The sequence below is a fragment of the Lepidochelys olivacea genome (genome assembly GCF_965140295.1).
Source record: "Lepidochelys olivacea isolate rLepOli2 genome assembly, chromosome: 2".
Taxonomy (NCBI): Eukaryota; Metazoa; Chordata; order Testudines; family Cheloniidae; genus Lepidochelys; species Lepidochelys olivacea.
In genome coordinates, this window is record NC_140412.1 from 203,415,999 (window position 1) to 203,436,646 (window position 20,648).

At 42.7% G+C, this 20,648-nt stretch overlaps 1 protein-coding gene across 1 annotated transcript in view; it reads right to left on the minus strand.

Moving 5' to 3' along the window:
• Positions 1-20,648, minus strand: part of KCNH8 (potassium voltage-gated channel subfamily H member 8) — a gene marked incomplete at its 5' end in the record, with an annotated part of 388,500 nt that overhangs the window by 264,982 nt on the left and 102,870 nt on the right. The window contains one exon of the mRNA XM_084621376.1: positions 458-691. Coding sequence (XP_084477502.1) covers positions 458-691 — 234 coding nt within the window. The remainder of the gene's footprint in view (positions 1-457; positions 692-20,648) is intronic.

Sequence of the window (20,648 nt, forward strand, 5' to 3'; positions counted from 1 at the left end):
AATGGAATTTCCTCAAGGAAAAAGAGTTTCACTGTAAATTTTCCAACCATCTCTATCAGGCTGAAATTTTCCATGTTTAGTCTCTGTCTATAGGTGAGTTTTAATTTAATTTTTGTTTTAAAGTTTCAACGAGACCAGGTCAATGTTTGATTACAAGATGAGTAGACAACTTTATATGGTGCACCTTCTACACTGAATAAGTCAGTGCTCCACAATGTTTCTTCAGCTTTTTACAATACCCTGCAACTTATCACATAGATATTACCACTTCTACCTATATATTTGCACTTCTACCACCATAACAGCCCTGCCTTCTTTCAAATCAATTTCTGTAGCCTTCTGAACATTCACATGCAGTGTGGTTAAATACAGTGGACATATAACTACTATGCTAAATAATGGTAAATTTCAGCTTGTCTGGAACTAATAGAACACTGATGAAAGCAATAAAACTCACCGTTCTTCTTATAAAACATGACTTCTCCTTTGAATTCCACCTTATCTTCCAGTGACTTTTCAATTTGAAGAATCATCTGCTCATTTGTTTCAGCACCAAGTAAAAATTTACAGCTGCAGCTCTTCTGCATGACTTCAGTTCGCGCAAATCCAGCAAGCTCACAGAAGCCATCTGAACAGTAAACTATAGGGAATCCCTTAGCCACCTGAGCATTTGCAAGGATGAAGTTACTATCTGTAGAGGAACACAGAAGTAAAACATTAATTACAGACGGAATTACAGCACGTCTATCATAGTCCTTTGTATAGCTATGATGGAAGCCACAACTGTGCATTAATACATAAAGCCAGCCTGTGTACAACAGAAGTATGTTATTGGGTTGAAATAAGGAGAATAGTAAGAAACCAATGCTCCCAACTTTACCTATCCCATGACTCAGGGGTTGTGGGAGAGAGGTATCAGACAAACTTCCATTTCTCACTCACTAGACTGAATTTAGATTAAGTCCAGTGGCCAAAAGACATTACCATTCAAATGGCTCTTCATGATCAGTGTGGTATTTTTAAAATAAGTTAATGATCTCAGAGCACTTTTTAGTGGACTGCTGTCAATATATCAAAACAACCACAACTGAGCACCTTAGCAGAGAAGCCTGAATGAGAAGAACTTAAATACCCCTTAACAATATCTCTTGAGGCATGCCTGAAGGTGGGATTGAGGCATGCTGGTGAAGCATTTTGGAGAACGCTGCCCTCTTACTTCTCAGGATGTATCTCCTCTTTGGGGATGCAGAAGATTTCAGTCTAAAAAGCTGTCATACAAATGCTTTTCACAAGCACTAAATTCACTTAAAAAACAGAATTATTTAAAAAGGTCTAACACATATATTATATGATGATTTAAAAAAAAAACACTTCTGGGACAAAACTCTTAATCGAGCAAGCCTCCCATTGAAGTGAATGAGAGTTTTGCTCAATTAAGAACCACAGAATTTGCCCCCTTTAATATTAGCATTCTTATTAAACCGCATAGTTTTATTTGCGATGTGTTTTTAAAATGTGAGCAACAGTCATTTCATGCAAATTGATTTTAAGAAGGAAAACAAAAGGACTAACCTTTATGTTACTAAGGCAATGGTAACTTAAAAATTAATAGCGGAGTAGCTCAGAAGAGCGTCTAAAAATCTTTAAGGAAAAATTAGCCAATGATGAAACCCTAGTTTCCTAACATATCTAATCTGTGCAGGTGCCTTTGAAAATCTCATTTGGTGACCATCTGTATCTTCATGAACCCAATACCTTTGAAAATCAGGCCCTATATTAGTGCTTCAACTTCTTCATTCTTGAGACCACACCATCAGAGAGAGAGCCTAATTTCAATCACCTTCCTCCTGAATCTTTCTCAATCCCTCATTGTTGCTTCTCAAATATTTCAAACTTGTTTCCAGAAGTCTAAGCTGCTGCTCACCTAATTAAAAAACAGCAACTTTGTGCCTTGTCTCCAGCCAAGCTGATGAAGCATTTAATATACATTACAAAGAAGTTAATTTGGAACGTGTGTAAGAAACGAGCAGTGCATTTTTCTAAACACATTTCTTAAAAGTGCATGCTAATGAGCTAATGTTCTAATGATTTTAGCTTTGGCCCCATATCAGCAGAGACAGGAATACTATAGAACTCACAGGAAGGTGAATTGCAACCACTGCATACATTCATCTGTATCTTAGTTCTCTTGTTGCAGCGGCTGGGCCTAGAACTCATAGTAGGCTCCATATAACATTACTTGAAGAATAACAGTGATACTGGTTAGGGGATACTTACAATCAAATTTTATTTGATAATTCCTAATGTTTAGTGATCTTTGGTATAATGTCACAGTGAACCACGGTTCAGAATATAATGGTAGTTTACAACAAAGACAAAAATCACATGAAATAGAGGTAAATTTCCAATCATTTAGTTATGTACCACATCTGAATCATGACTTATCTAGAGACTGAAGCTGTTGTTTAATCTCAACAGTGATATTAAATCACAAGCCCAATCAAACTCAGTCTTGGTTTCAAAGTTCAATGTGTTTGCAAACTTCTACTATTCATGTGAAATTTCAGAATCATGGCCTGAAATTGTTTGTCCATCTGAAAAGCTGGCAAATTCTGCTCCTCTCCAAACATTTTAATAGGCAAAAGGAATCACATTAGAGACACTGAAGAAGCGGGTGGTGGTCCTGCGAGCTGCTGATGTGGCATGGAAATAAAGAGGGGCTGGCTATTGGAGTTTTTGATTGGAGGTTCAAATGAATCCAGTTTAAACCTTTCAAATTGCAGGCAACAGTTCACTTCAGTCCCCGGTGGACAAATCTGAAAGCAACTGAAACTCCTTTTGGGGTTTTTGGCTCACTAGGACCACACAATCACCCTAACTCAGCAGCCCCCTCTGTTCTGGTCTCTTTTGGACTAGTATGGCACCCCCTCCATATGGTGTATAGGTCAGTTACACAGCCTTTTTGCCTGTGCTTCTCCTACCATCAAGGTAAAATGCAGGGCTTCAGTGTTGTAGGGGGCCTTTCGTCATCTGTCCAAACTTCATCCTGAATGCCAAAAGCCAGTATTTTTCTTGTACTCTGCTCATTAATGTGTGTTTACCCTACAGCATCCTAATGGGGACTCAGGTGCAGCTTTCTCCCAAAGCAGACATCTTTCATTGTTTAGAACTGTTTGTGTGGTGAGGGGGAAGATGCTGAATAAAATGCATCCCTTGATAAATATTCATAAGCCAATAATGGCTTGGGTCAGTCTGCACAATGTATAAATCTAAATATGTAAACAATAAAGTATTCATAGCTGTTTGTTGTGGGAGACAGTTTATAAACCTACAGGAAGAAACAGTTGGCTTGATTCTCCTCATAAGTAGGTTTTAGATCAGTGAAATCATAGAGTATCAGGGTTGGAAGGGACCTCAAGAGGTCATCTAGTCCAACACCCTGCTCAAAGCAGGACCAATCCCCAATTTTTGCCCCCGATCCCAGGCCAATGCTCAAACCACTGAGCTATCCCTCCCCCCACTGACTTCAACTGAGTTACTCCTTATTTACACCATAGTGAGAAATGTTGGCTGATATTTGCTGGGACTCCAGTATTTTTAGGACAATGCAGAGTTTTCTTAGGATAGGTTTGCCTTCGGGGTTTACACTTCACATGTCTGGGTTAAATTACTCACTCTTTGCTCCTATCTAATTAAAGATCTTTCCAAAATTGTTTATGAAATTCAAATAGATACTATTTGTCCGCCACATATCTATTTTTTTTTAAAAATCTACATCATTTCAATGTATTGTTTAACTCCTCAGCCTGTCATTTTTATTTGCCTAACTAGGGAATAAATATTACCAATTCTACATTGGCATACTGCTCCTGCTGTCAACACAAAATCAAATCCCCATACTGCCAAAAGAATTAAAATCATATGCTAGCACCATCATTAAGTTGCAGTGCAACAATATAAAAGTAATGGATCTCACATCCCAAAAGCAACTATAGTTATAAACTTAATTTATTTCTGGGTTTCTTATTGTTTAAATTACAATTATCCACTGCAAAGTCATGTATCTCTTTCTATCTAATTCAATATCAGATGCAGGAAGCTGACTGGAACACTGAATGGACAAAAAGGGTTCTAGAGAATGCTACCTAATTGTAGGAGAGCTTGAATGTGTTTTTAGATACAGGAATAAATTAGAAAATAATAAATATACCAAGAACTTGTAAATCATGGAATAGGGGCAAATTCTACCAGCAGTTACAATGAAGTAAGTACATTGGGGTTGGTCCATTGACATCAGTGCTGCTGCATAAATCAGAGAAAAAAAAATGCTCAAAGAGCATGATCCAAAGCCCACTGAACTCAATTGGAGTCTGTAGCGGGGCAGTTACTTCGCTCCTAGAGAAAAGACCAGGCTGATTGGGAAAGCAGTCACAGCTGGGGCCATGCCCCAATCAGGCCACACCTGGGCTCAGGGAGAAGTTGGGTCAGTCTCTCTCTAGGTCTTGAGAGAGTAGGACCTGGCTACCTGGGAGAGAAGAGTACTTGAGACAGAGCAGTGCTGGGGAAAGGGAGGAGGAGGAGGAGGAGCAGGTGTTGGGTAGCTCCAGCCTGGCAAATCCCCAGGCTGCAGGCCTGGTCAAAGGCCAAAACAGGTATTGGGGTTGCAAAGGTGCAGCCCCGGGGTAGGCAGAGGCAGCAGGTCCAACCCCCCACTTGCCAATGAGGAGGGGTTTACAGACTGCAGTCTGCCCCAGTGGGCAGGGGCTGGATGAGGACTGGCAGTAGCCACTGAGGCAAGGTGGGTTTAGAAGGTTGGGGGTTCCCCTGGGAGGGGAGACCCAGAGTGTGGGGGCATTGCCATGGGGCAACACCCCAAGGTAAAGAGGCACCGGGGTCTGGAAGGGACACAGGATATCAGCCAGCAGAGGGCACTCCAAAGCTGGAAAAGGGCTAATTCCTGAGACTACCAGCAGGAGGCGCCGTGCCAGTGAGTCTCGCTTCACTACAGAGTCTTTCCACTGTCTTTAAAATATGTTGGATCAGGTTTCTAGGGCTCGATCATACACTCATTGAAGTCAATGGCAAAACTCCTACTGACTTTAATGGTGCAGGATCAGGGCCATAGTCTCTATTTCCTGATTTGCAAATTCTGCTTAAATTAACTACAAATTATGAAGTTATAATTCTACTTAAAGTATAAATCATAGTTACCTATGAGATAAACAAAGACCAAAAGAGAGAATAAACATTCCACTGCCTCAGCAATTAACAGTTGTAAGAGTTGCTTCAACACTTGTGCAAAAAATAGTTTATATGTAGGCCCAGTGGATTCTAAACAAAAATTGATCTTTTCATTAATTTAAAAGATTCCAAAAAACAAATACTGTTAGATACTATTTTAAATGTATACTGGCATAACATTTCTTTGCAACTAAGTCATTTAATAGTGGTTTATTTCCACAATTTTGAAACTTGAAATAAAATCACTCTTGTTTTGTGCATACATTCTGCAGCAATATTCCACAAATGAACCATAGAAACAACAGATCCATCAGGTTTAAGGTGACACAAAAAAAGCTTTGGCATTAAACTCAATGGGCTTTACTGAAAACCAGTCATATCGTAAAATACAAAAGTAGAAAGAATGAATTAGTATACAAATTAGAAATCTGTAGGCTGGAAGCTGAGGAAGAAGGAGTTACGTCAGTGGTCCCCAGACTGTGGGGTGCACCACCCTTGGGGGGGGAGCAGAGGAATGGATGGATGGTGTGCGGTGGTGCCTGGGCCAGCCCCCCCAGGGGGTAGGGAGGGAGTACAGCTACACCCCTATCCCAATCTCCGCTCTTCCTCCAGCCATAGCTGTGCTCCGCGCCCAGCCCAGCCTACCTTCATCACTAGCTCCAGATCTGCCCACAACTACACCTTCGGCCCAAACTCCTCTGCTGTGCCAACTGTGCAGTAACGTAGGGAGGTTATGGACAGATTCCATTACTGGGGGTTGGGGGGGAAGACTATGACAGGGAAAGTTTTGGTACCACTAGTTTATATTGTAATTTACAGTAGAAGGGTTACTGTGGGCAATACAAAACAGTTCACTGGCGCATTTGTTTCCGCATGGGTGTAGAAATCACTGATCATATTTCTCTTAAAATAAAATTGGTAAAAGGCCACAGGTCTTAATTCCCATTTAGTTGTTTCACTCAATGTAAATCCTTCAGTGCGCCGTCTCAAGTCAAGTGTCACTTGCTGAACAGCTCATGAGTAAAGGATGAAGGGGTACAGTGCTCAAGTATGGCAATCTGATAATGCTTTAAAAGACTGAATGATTAGAAATCGTGAGAGCCCCCGCTAATGGCCACATAAATACAGCTTCGGGGGTGGGGGGGGAGAGGTAGGACCTGCTGCACAACTGTGCTCCAGATTTCCTTTAAAAAGTTTAAATCTCTAGTGCTTAAGGTGGTGAACGTAAGCCCTTGGAATGTGGGCCACATGTAAGTGATGCTTCCTTGTGTCCGCAATACTTCTGAGCAATGTGTGAACAGCCCAATTCATCCCAACTCAAATGATGGGTACTTAACAGGCATGCTGGATACTTCATAATTTATTTCCAAGTGCATGCAAGTGTGAACTTTGGATGAAAAAAACTAGTTGTGAATGCAAATTTGCAGGCCAAGTTTGAAGGACATTTTTGGAAATTTGTATGCCAAAGGAAAGGCAGTGGACTTAGAAAAACAAATTTTTCATGAAGCAATTCCTGTAGATATATAGCAGAATTGAGTGCATGTTATAAAAAACATTACACAAGTATTCACCTAGATTTAAAAGTAAAATTGTTTCAGCTATGTTTATGCTCCTTTGCATTCCTTTTCTGTGAACTTTCAACTAATTCAGTTTTACTGTCATGAATGCCTACAGAAAGCATTATGAAGCACAGAAAGCTAACAGGAATTCCAAAAACCCTCACCAGATCCTTGGCAAAGACTCAGTCAATTGAACAAGTTGAACAAGAATAATTCTAATTATACCTTTCATAACTAGACCCAAACAAAATACACACAACAAATTTGGCACCCAGCCAATAAATCTTACAGTAGCCTAATTTTTTCTAGGAACAATCCTGCAGTGGATCTGGATAAAGCCCAGAAGGAAAATGATCTACCATTTTAAAAAAATACCACAATTGTGCTTCTATCTTTGTCTAACTTGGTATCTCTCCCTTAGAGTCAGAGCTCTAATGGTTTCTGCAATCTGTTGTCCTCTTTTTCCAGTCAGGGAACAGAAACTATACCTTATTACTTACGTGACCAATCACCATTGACTATCACAGTGTTAAGTTTAAACACACACATGCAGCTAAACATCTATCACCATCTAACCACACATACTAAGTATTAAATACTTTTCAGCAAACTGTTCATGATCAGAGTGGAAAAAAACAATATATAGCTCAAACCTCTAGAGAAGACAAAGAGGCTAAATTAATTGAGTAAATAATTTACATAATGCGAATATATAGATTGGAGGGTGCTTCAGAATCCTTCCAAATCAGAGGAGCTATGATATTTAGGCCTAATCCAGCAGTTCCTGCTCAGGCAACTCACAATGGGAGTCAGTTAATGGCAGTTTTGCCCAAGTTAGGGCTGCAAGAATGGGTCCTAACAATAATAAATATGAGTATATTGAATTACTAAAATAGCAGCTGAAAATATTAAGCCCAACAAATGCTTTAATCCCAGACATATTTTCAACAAACAAATTGTCTCCATAGTGGACTTGAGGATGGGAGCATTTTATAACTCAAACACTCTGAGGGCCAACTCTTCCTCGGATGAATATGGCCCATTGAAGGCTATCAGACTACTTATTTGAATAAGGAGACAAGGATTTACTTACACTTAAGTGAACTGCAATAAAGCAGATAGTTAACTAGTACCTCTCCCCATTCTGGGTTATGGGAATATTATATCTTTAAATGCATTTCGAGTGGCACTGAAGAAGATAGAAATGTTACATAACGAAATGCAAGTCTGTACTTTCTCATGAATACAGGACCCATCACTGTAAACTCTACAATTGAATTAATTGGCCAAGTCTCTCCAAGTGAAGGCTGACATTGATTTAGTTCATTGCATAAATGTGTTCATAGTTAGGCAACATTTACAAATGCAGGGTACAAACATACCTTTGCTCAACCCAGTCAAGTAGTTCTAAAGTGTCCGTGAAACAGGGTCACCAGCCCCTTTATAGGCCAGGGGGTCTGGGGCTGACCATCCCTGTTTAATTAGCCCCACCCTGCAACAACTGTGGTGTATGTAGGGAGGAAGACTGTTCGCTTGGAGCTAGCTGTAAAGGAGACTAGCATTAACTCCTGTGGTAGGCCCCTGGAATGTGATTCTGAGGCCAGCATTCCATAAGGAAGAGGCATCTGAAGAGAAGCTATAGGGGAAGGAGACTATTTTGGTTTATGATATACTTGGACACCCAATAGTGAAAAGCCTAGTGTCATAAATATAAAGGGAAGGGTAAACCCCTTTAAAATCCCTCCTGGCCAGAGGAAAAATCCTCTCACCTGTAAAGGGTTAAGAAACTAAAGGTAACCTCGCTGGCACCTGACCAAAATGACCAATGAGGAGACAAGATACTTTCAAAAGTTGGGAGGAGGGAGAAAAACAAAGGGTCTGTGTCTGTCTGTATGCTGCTGTTGCCAGGGGTAGAACAGGAATGGAGTCTTAGAACTTTTAGTAAGTAATCTAGCGAGGTATGTGTTAGATTATGCTTTCTTTAAATGGCTGAGAAAAGAACTGTGCTGAATAGAATGACTATCCCTGTCTGTGTGTCTTTTTTGTAACTTAAGGTTTTGCCTAGAGGGATTCTCTGTGTTTTGAATCTAATTATCCTATAAGGTATCTACCATCCTGATTTTACAGAGGTGATTCCTTTACTTCTATTAACAGTCTTCTTGTAAGAAAACTGAATGCTTTTTCATTGTTCTAAGATCCAAGTGTTTGTGTCTGTGGTCACCTATGCAAATTGGTGAGGATTTTTACCAAACCTTCCCCAGGAAGTGGGGTGCAAGGGTTGGGAGGATTCTGGGGGGAAAGAAGTGTCCAAACTATGTTTTCCAGTACACCCAGTTAAAGATTGGTGGTGGCAGTGGAAATTCCAAGGACAAAGAGTAAAATTAATTTGTACCTTGGGAAAGTTTTAACCTAAGCTGGTAAAAGTAAGCTTAGGAGGTTTTCATGCAGGTCCCCACATCTGTACCCTAGAGTTCAGAGTGGGGGAGGAACCTTGACATGGTGGCAGAGTGGTGGGATTAACCTGAAATCATTCTGAGATCAATTTGAGATTTTTTGAACCAGAAATACAGATTTAAAAAAGGATTTTTTTTTCCTTTGGGGCTGCTGGAAAGGAGGTCCAACTGAAAGCAGCTAGTTTTTTCTCTGCTTTAGGACCAGAGCAGAGACAAAAGGGGATTATCTTTGTGAACTGCAGGTTTTCTTTGCCTGGAGGCAGGGTACTTAACCTCCTGCAGGGAAATTCACAATCTTTGCAAACCAGAGGTTTTTTTTTCCCCTGGAGACAAAAGTGGTAGGTTGTTTTTTTTTAGGATTTTTATTTTATTTTTTTTTATACAAGGAGCACAGGTTTGAAAAGGAATTTTTTTTTCCTTTGGGCTGCTGTTAAGCAGGTTTCCAAGTAGTTGGAGGTTTTTTGCTTTGATTTGGGGCCAGAGCAGAGACAAAGGGAATTGTCTCTTTCTGTAGGCTGACAATCACTATCAGAGAATAGGTATCCTATTCCAGCACAGCAAAATTTTACAAGCCAAGTTTTGTTTGTTTTATTTCTAACCCTCGGGTGTAAAGTTAGTTAAAAACAGAGAGGTAAAGATGACAGACACCAAGGCACTACACAAATTGGAGTTAGCCAAACTGGAGACAATGAAAGAAACCAGAAAAGCTCTACAAGCTGCTCACAGGAGAGCAATAGAGGCAAAGGACAAAGAGATGGAGGCAAAGGACAAAGAGATGGAGGCAGCGAAAGAGGCAGACCACCACCAAGCAGCTGCTTACAGGAGAGCTATGGAAGCAAGGGACAAAAATGGAAGCAAGGGACAAAGAACTGGAGGAAAAGGAAAAAGAGAGAAAGTATGTGGAGGAGATGGAGAAGATAAAGGCTCAGCAAAATATACCAAGAAACCCTAGCAATCCTTCTCCAGGTACCACTTCCCATCCCAGAAAATTCCACACCTACAAGGCAGGTGATGATACTGAGGCCTTCTTAGAAAACTTCGAAAGGGCCTGCCTTGGGTACAGCATCTCTACCGACCAATACATGGTAGAGCTGAGGCCGCAGCTCAGTGGACCCTTAGCTGAGGTGGCGGCTGAAATGCCTAAAGAACACATGAACAAGTATGAACTGTTTAAATTGAAGGCGAGAGTCAGAATGGGGATAACACCCGAGCAGTCTCGTCGGAGGTTCAGAGCCCTAAGTTGGAAACCAGACGTGTCATTTACCCGACATGCCTACCACATTGTAAAACATTGGGATGCCTGGATATCAGGAGCAAATGTTGAATCTCCAGTAAATTTGCCCTTCCTAATGCAAATGGAACAATTCTTAGAGGGTGTTCCTGAGGAAATAGAAAGATACATCCTAGATGGGAAGCCCAAAACTGTAATCGAGGCAGGAGAGATTGGAGCCAGATGGTTGGAGGTGGCAGAGAAGAAGAAAACTGGTCGCAGTTGGAGCGGAGACCAGAAGGGACAACCCCAGACCACACCCTATTACCGGGGGCCACCCAAGGCCCCAACTACCTCCCGAAGAACCCTCCAGACACCTTATCGTTCCACTACACCGTTCTCCAGCAACCCGCCTCGCCCCAGTGACCCGTCAGCTGGACGATGTTTTAAATGTAACAAGCTGGGGCATATAAAGGCCAACTGCCCCAAGAACCCCAACAGATTACAGTTCGTTGCACCGGAATCACACCAAAGATCCGCAGGCCTAGATAACTCCCAGATACCCTTGGAGCGGAGGGAAACTGAGTGTGGGCGGGAAGAAGGTCACCGCGTGGAGGGACACCGGAGCACAAGTGTCAGCTATCCATGCTTCCTTAGTGGACCCCAATTTAATCAACCTAGAGATCCAAGTGACGATTCAACCCTTCAAGTCCAACTCTTTCAATTTGCCTACAGCCAAGTTGCCTGTCCAGTACCAGGGCTGGTCAGGAACGTGGACTTTTGCAGTCTATGATGATTATCCCATCCCCATGCTGTTGGGGAAAGACTTGGCCAATCATGTGAAGCAGGCCAAGAGGGTGGGAACGGTCACCCGCAGCCAGGCTAAACAAGCCATGAGGCCTAGCTCTGTTCCGGAAATTTCCATCAGGACCCGGTCAGAGGTGATGGACCTGGACCCCAGGCCAATGTCTGCAACAGCAGTAGTGGATCCAGTCCCAGAACTGGAACCAGCGGAACAACCAACACCAGACCCACTGCCAGCACTGAATCCAGTACTTGCAACCTCAACACCAGAGGGCCCCACCGAACCTGAACCGGCAGCAGCCCATAACCCTACACAAGAGGCTCAGCCTGAGCCTGAACCCCAACAGTGTCTCCCAGCGGAGTGTGGTTCACAGTCAACGGAAACAGCCCCATCCCCTACATCACTTTCCAGAGGGACCAAGCATAGGTCCACAATCCAATGACGAACTGATGTCTCCAGCATCAAGGGAACAGTTCCAGACCGAACAGGAAGTAGATGGAAGCCTCCAGAGAGCTTGGACGGCGGCACAGAGCAACCCACCGCCTCTCAGCTCTTCTAATCGATCCAGGTTTGTTGTAGAAAGAGAAATTTTATACAAGTAAACTCTTTCTGGTGGACACCAGGAAGACTGGCATCCTCAGAGACAGTTGGAAGTTCCAACTAAATACCGGGCCAAGCTCTTGAGCTTAGCCCACAATCATCCTAGTGGCCATGCTGGGGTGAACAGGACCAAAGACCGTTTGGAGGGGTCATTCCACTGGGAGGGAATGGGCAAGGATGTTTCTACTTATGTCCGGTCTTGTGAGGTATGCCAAAAAGAGTGGGAAAACCCCAAGACCAGCCACTCCCCATCATTGAAAACCCTCTCCAGCCACTCCCCATCATTGAAGTTCCATTTCAGCGAGTAGCTGTGGATATTCTGGGTCCTTTTCCGGAAAAGACAGCCAGAGGAAAGCAGTACATACTGACTTTCATGGATTTTGCCACCCGATGGCCGGAAGCAGTAGCTCTAAGCAACACCAGGGCTAAAAGTGTGTGCCAGGCACTAGCCGACATTTTTGCCAGGGTAGGTTGGCCCTCTGACATCCTCACAGATGCGGGGACTAATTTCCTGGCAGGAACTATGGAAAACCTTTGGGAAGCTAATGGGGTAAATCACTTGGTTGCCACTCCTTACCACCATCAAACAAATGGCATGGTGGAGAAGTTTAATGGAACTTTGGGGGCGATGATACGTAAATTTGTAAATGAGCACTCCAATGATTGGGACCTAGTGTTGCAGCAGTTGCTCTTTGACTACAGAGCTGTATCACATCCCAGTTTAGGGTTTTCCCCATTTGAACTTGTATGTGGCTGTGAGGTTAAGGGGCCATTACAGTTGGTGAAGCAGCAACGGGAGGGATTTACACCTTCTCCAGGAACTAACATTCTGGACTTTGTAACCAACCTACAAAACACCCTCCGAACCTCTTTAGCCCTTGCTAAAGAAAACTTACAGGAAGCTCAAAAAGAGCAAAAAGCCTGGTATGATAAACATGCCAGAGAGCGTTCCTTCAAAGTAGGGGACCAGGTCATGGTCTTAAAGGCGCTCCAGACCCATAAAATGGAAGCATCGTGGGAAGGGCCATTCACGGTCTAGGAGCGCCTGGGAGCTGTTAATTATCTCATAGCATTCCCCACCTCCAACCGAAAGCCTAAGGTGTACCATATTAATTCTCTAAAGCCCTTTTATTCCAGAGAATTAAAGGTTTGTCAGTTTACAGCACAGGGAGGAGACAACGCTGAGTGGCCTGAAGGTGTCTACTACGAAGGGAAAAGTGCTGGTGGTGTGGAAGAGGTGAACCTCTCCATGACCCTTGGGCGTATGCAGCGACAGCAGATCAAGGAGCTGTGCACTAGCTACGCGCCAACATTCTCAGCCACCCCAGGACTGACTGAACGGGCATACCACTCCATTGACACAGGTAATGCTCACCCAATTAAAGTCCAACCTTATCAGGTGTCTCCTCAGGCTAAAACTGCTATAGACCGGGAGATCCAGGATATGTTACAGATGGGTGTAATCCACCCCTCTGGAAGTGCATGGGCATCTCCAGTGGTTCTAGTTCCCAAACCAGATGGGGAGATATGTTTTTGCGTGGACTACCGCAAGCTAAATGCTGTAACTTGCCCAGACAACTATCTAATGCCATGCACAGATGAACTATTAGACAAACTGGGACAGCCCAGTTCATCTCTACCTTGGACTTAACCAAGGGGTACTGGCAGTTACCGCTAGATGAATCCGCCAAGGAAAGGTCAGCCTTCACCACACATCTCTGGCTGTATGAATTTAATGTACTCCCTTTCGGGCTGCGAAATGCACCCGCCACCTTCCAAAGACTTGTAGATGGTCTCCTAGCGGGATTAGGAGAATATGCAGTCGCCTACCTTGACGATGTGGCCATATTTTCAGATTCCTGGGCAGAACACCTGGAACATCTTCAAAAAGTCCTTGAGCGCATAATGGAGGCAGAACTAACTGTTAAAGCTAAGAAGGCCTAAACAGAGTGACTTACCTTGGACACCAGGTGGGTCAAGGAACTATCAGCCCGCTATGGGCCAAAGTGGATGCTATCCAAAAGTGGCCTGTCCCAAAGTCAAAGAAACAGGTTCAGGCTTAGGCTTGGCCGGTTATTAGATGATTTGTACCGCAATACAGCCAAATCGCCGCCCCACTGACAGACCTAACCAAAAAGAAACGGCCAAATGTCGTTCAGTGGACCAAAAAGTGTCAGAAGACCTTTAACAAGCTTAAAGCGACACTCATGTCTGACCCTGTACTAAGGGCCCCAGACTTTGACAAACCGTTCCTAGTAACCACAGATGCATCAGAGTGTGGTGTGGGAGCAGTTTTAATGCAGAAAGGACCGGATCAAGAATTCCACCCTGTAGTGTTTCTCAGCAAAAAACTGTCTGAGAGGGAAAGCAACTGGTCAGTCAGTGAAAAAGAATGTTACGCCATTGTCTACACCCTGGAAAAGCTACGCCCATATGTTTGGGGACGGCGTTTCCACCTGCAAACCGACCATGCTGCACTGAAGTGGCTTCATACCGCCATGGGAAACAACAAAAAACTTCTTTGGTGGAGTTTAGCTCTCCAAGATTTTGATTTCGACATCCAACACATCTCAGGAGCTTCTAACAAAGTGGCTGATGCACTCTCCCGTGAAAGTTTCCCAGAATCAACTGGTTAAAATTGTCCTTGAGATGTGGAAAATATTGTTAGTCTTTATGTACTTGGTAGTATATTTAGAGATGCATGTGTCTTATTAACTGTTTTTCCTAGAGCTCCAGGAAGAAATCCCAGCCAGCATTTCGCCCTAGCTGAGATTTGGGGGGCGTGTCAAATATAAAGGGAAGGGTAAACCCCTTTGAAATCCCTCCTGGCCAGAGGAAAATCCTCTCACCTGTAAAGAGTTAAGAAGCTAAAGGTAACCTCGCTGGCACCTGACCAAAATGACCAATGAGGAGACAAGATACTTTCAAAAGCTGGGAGGAGGGAGAAAAACAAAGTGTCTGTCTGTATGCTGCTTTTGCCGGGGATAGACCAGGAATGGAGTCTTAGAACTTTTAGTAAGTAATCTAGCTAGGTATGTTAGATTATGTTAGATTATGATTTCTTTAAATGGCTAAGAAAAGAACTGTGCTGAATAGAATGACTATCCCTGTCTGTGTGTCTTTTTTTGTAACTTAAGGTTTTGCCCAGAGGGATTCTCTATGTTTTGAATCTAATTACCCTGTAAGGTATCTACCATCCTGATTTTACAGAGGTGATTTCTTTACTTCTATTAACAGTCTTCTTGTAAGAAAACTGAATGCTTTTTCATTGTTCTAAGATCCAAGTGTTTGCGTCTGTGGTCACCTATGCAAATTGGTGAGGATTTTTACCAAACCTTCCCCAGGAAGTGGGGTGCAAGGGTTGGGAGGATTTTGGGGGGAAAGACATGTCCAAACTACATTTCCCAGTAAACCCAGTTAAAGTTTGGTGGTGGCAGTGGAAATTCAAAGGGCAAAGGGTAAAATTAATTTGTACCTTGGGAAAGTTTTAACCTCAGCTGGTAAAAGTAAGCTTAGGAGGTTTTCATGCAGGTCCCCACATCTGTACCCTAAAGTTCAGAGTGGGAGAGGAACCTTGACACCTAGGGAGTCAGCAGGCTGATAAGAGTGAGAACAGCGAGTTGAGCCTAGGAGGAGTGAAGGACCTTTTGTTTGTGGGATCTTGGGACCGTAGTTGAAAGTGGTACTTAGTTTGGGAAGTTTAATACCTCTGGAGGGGACTGAACTTTTAACTGACCTGGCCAGAGGAGGAGGCCACCGAAGGCCCAGAGAGAGATCCAACAGGAGGAACCTACCAAGGGAAAGGCCCTTCACCTAGCCACAAGGGGGTGTTGCCTGGTGAGTTGCTTCTGTGAATGTGTGGCTTGCTCTTGTGTGGGACCCTATAACAACCCAGAACTAGAACCAACAATGGGGCCCATCTAATGAGAGGCTGAGCTACCTCAACTCCCACTGAAATCCATGTGCTACGTGACTCAGATGCCCCACAGGATGTGACTCTAGGTAGGAGAAGTTTTGGGGATTGCAGTCCCAAAACGTGGGTGGAAAACATACCTTTTCCACTCGAATAGCCACAAAACTAGGACTGATACTGAAAATAGTGTAATAGTTATTACCATGAGTAAATTTAATGAGCCTTCAATGAGATTACTTACTGTAGTAAGTACGATGTCTAGTAGTGTTTGCAGAATGGTGGGCACTGGGTTGCTTTTATGTAAAGTTAGGCAGACACTGCAAAATACTTTTAGCAAATATTGACTAAGAATTAAATGCTCACAGAAACAGCAATTTTTAAGAACATACTGGAGAATATCCCCAAATGCCAAATTTAAAATTCACCTGCCACGAACACACACACTGGAAAACCTGATTCTAAAAGTTCTCATCAAGGAACAGAAATGTACCTCATGACTTATCTAATTTTACACAGCTCAAATCTCAGACTTCATATACCAGATACTCATATAAAATTGCTCACACGTGATCTTACATTCAAATAATTCTCTCAAGATAATGAGTAAACTTGAGAAAATTGTAATCTGTGTGGAGACAAAATATATCAAATAAATGATTAATTATGAATTATTCCCTTAGCTCTAATTTTAAAAACAATTCCTTATTTTAAGAAAATCTCACTTCTCAGTACAGTCTTATTTTCGATAGAAAAGTCTGCACTATATATTTTTCCGCCTCTACCCCTTCTCTCTCCACCCTCCACACCGTCACCCCACAAAAAAGTCTAAAACTATCAAATTTGGGTTTGCTGCCTAATTTAGGCACTCGTGTTTGAAAATGTTGGCCCAAAATTTATATAGTCAAATCTTTTGCCTTGAGTAATTTTGCCACAGTAATTTTGTGGAAGTTAGTATGGAATTTTCCTTCAGACCTACCAAATAAAACATCGAATAATTAATTAGGTGTATTACAGGTTTGGGATTATTGGCCAATATAACTTTTAAAATACTAGTAGAAATGGGTTAATCTTGTACGGGACTTCCCTGTCTTTAATTTGCACTATTTAATTCACCATTAGTATCTTTAGCACCATCTAGTGGTCTGACTCTGATCTCAGGTATTGTGTGTAGCTGTATCACAGCGCTGATTTTTACCAACTATGCACTAATGCATGTCATGTAACTAATATCCTAGATGAGCCTTTAGCAGTTACTGTATTTATAGTGTGGTAGTGCCTAAAGACTACACTCAAAATTGGAGCTCCATATTGTGCTAGATGCTACACAAACAGAGGACTTGGACTTGAACTTGGATGAGCAGGCCTGGCTAGAAACGCTTCCTTTTACCTCCAACTTGCTAAGGAACACCATCCCTTTCTGCTAGATGAAGCCCCGGCCACAGCGATCCATGCATTTGTCACCACCATATTGGAGCACTACAATGCATTGTATCTGAAGACGAATAAGACGACAATGAAAAGTCTGGAGCAAATGACAGCTGTCTATATCCATCCCAGTTTTGCTCAAGTAAGCACACTGGGTTTGTGCCCTGGTCACTCAGTTGGCTCCCACTTCTCATCCACTGCCAGTTCAGGACATTGGTCAATCTTCAAAGCCACTAACGGATCAGGTCATGAGTAGACTGGAAGCCACATCTCCCTCTATGAACAGCATGGAAGTTGCTGACCTCTGGGATAATGCAAAGCATAAAGTCCACAATGAAGTACATCAGGAGTTAAACATTTTCAGCTCAGGGGATCTGATAGTGGAATGGACTTCCAAGGGAGATTAGATGAAGTCAGACTCTGGCCACCTTTAGGAAACACTGTTAACCTTCCTATTTAATAAAGTTTCTCACCAAAATCCCATTTATGACATCTACTTCTATGCTTTAAAAATAATTTTGAAACAAACAAACAACAGCAGAAGTTTCTATAACCCAAAAAGGGAGAAGAGTCAAACTCCATGAAGTCCACTGGCAACTTTGTCATTGCCACTCTATTTTACACGGAAGGTGCTCAGATACTACAGTGATCGGTGGTAGTACAAAATTATGAGAAAGAGACCAACAGATGGATACAGTTCCCACCTTGAGGAGCATTAGCATAATTTGAGATGAGATGTAATATGCATATGTGACAAGAAAAAAAAGGAATGATGTCTGTGGGGGAGAGAAAATAGGTGATAATGAATTTACACAATTTTGCTATGTGTTTCTGGGAGGTTGGGTTTTTTTGTTTTTGTTTTTGTTTTTTTTTTTTGTACAAGGTATTTAACATTCTTTGGGAATAAAAACTCATGCTCTGTGGTCAATCAAAAGTACAATGTCCAAGAAAAGTGAAATACATATCTGGCATCACCCATAATTACCTTATTTGATAACAGATGCCTTATTATGTAAATTCTTCAAGTTCAAATTCTATTAGCAGCAGTATTCCTTTGACTCTTCCTCAGGAGGAGATTACTCTGAAAAGGTCAGTAATTGTGTTACTCATTCAAATTTAACCACCATCAGAAATAGAGGGGAAAGCGCGTTTCAGTTCCCCAAATAGATAAGTAGAATGTGAATGCTTTGAGGCAGGGATCATATCTACTTCTGTATTTGTACAGCATTAGGCTCCAATGGTCCAATAACAGCTAAATTAAAACAATTTACAAAACAAATGATCCTTGTTCCTTTCTCTTCCAGAAAAGTATCCGACATTCTCAAAACAGGTAGAGTAGATCAACTATTTGACACAGATGATTACTGTTGTGAATAATAGTTTCAATTGATATAATTAAATGTAGGTAAGCAATATTCCAAAACTATGATTAATAATAAGCCAAAAGGTATTTGAACCGTAACAATATTTTGAGCTGGGACTACATTTACTTCAGCTTGTGACAGCAAAGAAGCTCTTTCTATTAGGAGCATTTATCAAGGAAAAAGAAAGATGCTACAAGAATAAAGGCCTCCTGCTGCTACCTATAAGCCCATTTGTTCATACTTGCATTCATAGAAGTCCTCCCCACTTTGTATCTCTGTATAGGAGTCAGGCACAATGGGAGCACAATGACTACTCCAGGCTAACAGGGACTCCAGGGCTAGTCTCCCCATAGAGGCCAGGAAGGGGAAAGGGCAACGTTATGGCCTTGTTACAGTTTCCAAGAGAGGTTTATCTACCCCTCTACCACTGAAGCAATCTCTCAAACTGGTGTGGTAGCTATGTACTTCCTGTGTTCTGGAAGGCATTGTGTTGGTCTGAGTTCCACTGGCTCAAGGAACTCCTGCTACCGGCGTATACTCGTCCACTGTTCCCTCAACTAGCACATCCTTTTGAGCCCGATATGTTGAGGTACGCCCAAAATATTCATTTTCTACATGACTATTAATTTTCTATTGTTAAATTACAATATACTACTCCCACCCAAGAAGTTTTTGGTTTTTATGGAAGTTGATTCAGTATTAGCCCTCGTCTACACTATGAGGTTAGGTCAAATTTATAAGCAATGCGTCTCCACAACCAACCCTGTTCCATTGACCTAAGGTCTCTTAAAATAGGCTTCTGTACTCCTCCCCAGCGAGGGGAGTAGTGTTAAAATAGACCCTACTGGGTCGAAATTGGGGTAGTGCAGATGCAATTCTACGGTATTGGCCTCTGGGAGCTATCCCAGAGTGCTCCAATGTGACTGCTCTGGACAGCGCTTTCAACTCCAATGCACTAGCCAGGTACACAGGAAAAGCCCTGGAAAATTTTGAATTTCATTTCCCGTTTGGTCAGCGTGGGAGCTCAGCAGCACAGGTGACCATGCAATCCCCCCAGAATCGCAAACGAGCTCCAGCATGGACTGAACGGGAGACACTGGATCTGATTGCTGTATGGGGAGAAGAATCTGTGCAGGCCGAACTCCAATCAAAAAGAAGAAATGCCAATATATATGACAAAATTGCACAGGGCATGGTGGAGAGATGCTACAACAGGGACACACAGCAGTGTTGTGTGAAAGTTAAGGAGCTCAGGCAAGCCTACCAAAAGACAAAGGAGGCCAATGGTTGCTCTGGGTCAGAGCCCCATACATGCCACTTCTATGATCAGCTGTATGGCATTCTAGGGTGGGGGGACCCTACCACGACCCCACCACTGTCTGTGGACACCTGCAAGAGGGGGAGTCTCATGCAACAGGGAGGAGGATTTTGTGGACGAGGAGAAGGAGGTGGAGAATGTGCAGCAGACAAGTGGTGAATCCGTTCTCCCTGGCAGCCAGGACCTTTTCATCACCCTGGACCCAATACCTTCCCAAGGCAGGATCCTGGACCCTGAAGTTGGAGAAGGCACCTCTGGTGAGTGCATATTTGTAACTACAGTATAGGGTTTAAAAGCAATATTGTTTAATGTTTGATTTGCTCTGAAGAATTGGGATGCATTTGCGACCAGTACAGCTACTCAAAAAGTCTTAACGTGTCTGGAAATGGAGTGGGAATCCTCCAGGGACATCTCTATGAAGCTCTCCTGGAGGTACCCTGAAAGCCTTTGCAGGAGGTTTCTGGGGAGGGCTGCCTTATTTAGTCCTCCACGGCAAAACACTTTACTACCCCAAGCCAGCACCACGTAGTCTGGAATCATTGCAGCACAAAGCAGTGAATGGTCCTGGCTTTTGGTCGCATTCAAGCAACATTCAGTCCATATTTTTCTGCGTTAGCCTCAGGAGAGTGATATCATTCATGGTCACCTGGTTGAAATAGGGGAAGTTTTGTAAGGGAACAGTAAAAGTACCCCGTTCGTGCTGGGCTCTTTGCGCTTGGCTGAAAAGGATCATGGGGTGAGGGGAGGTGTGTGCTGCACA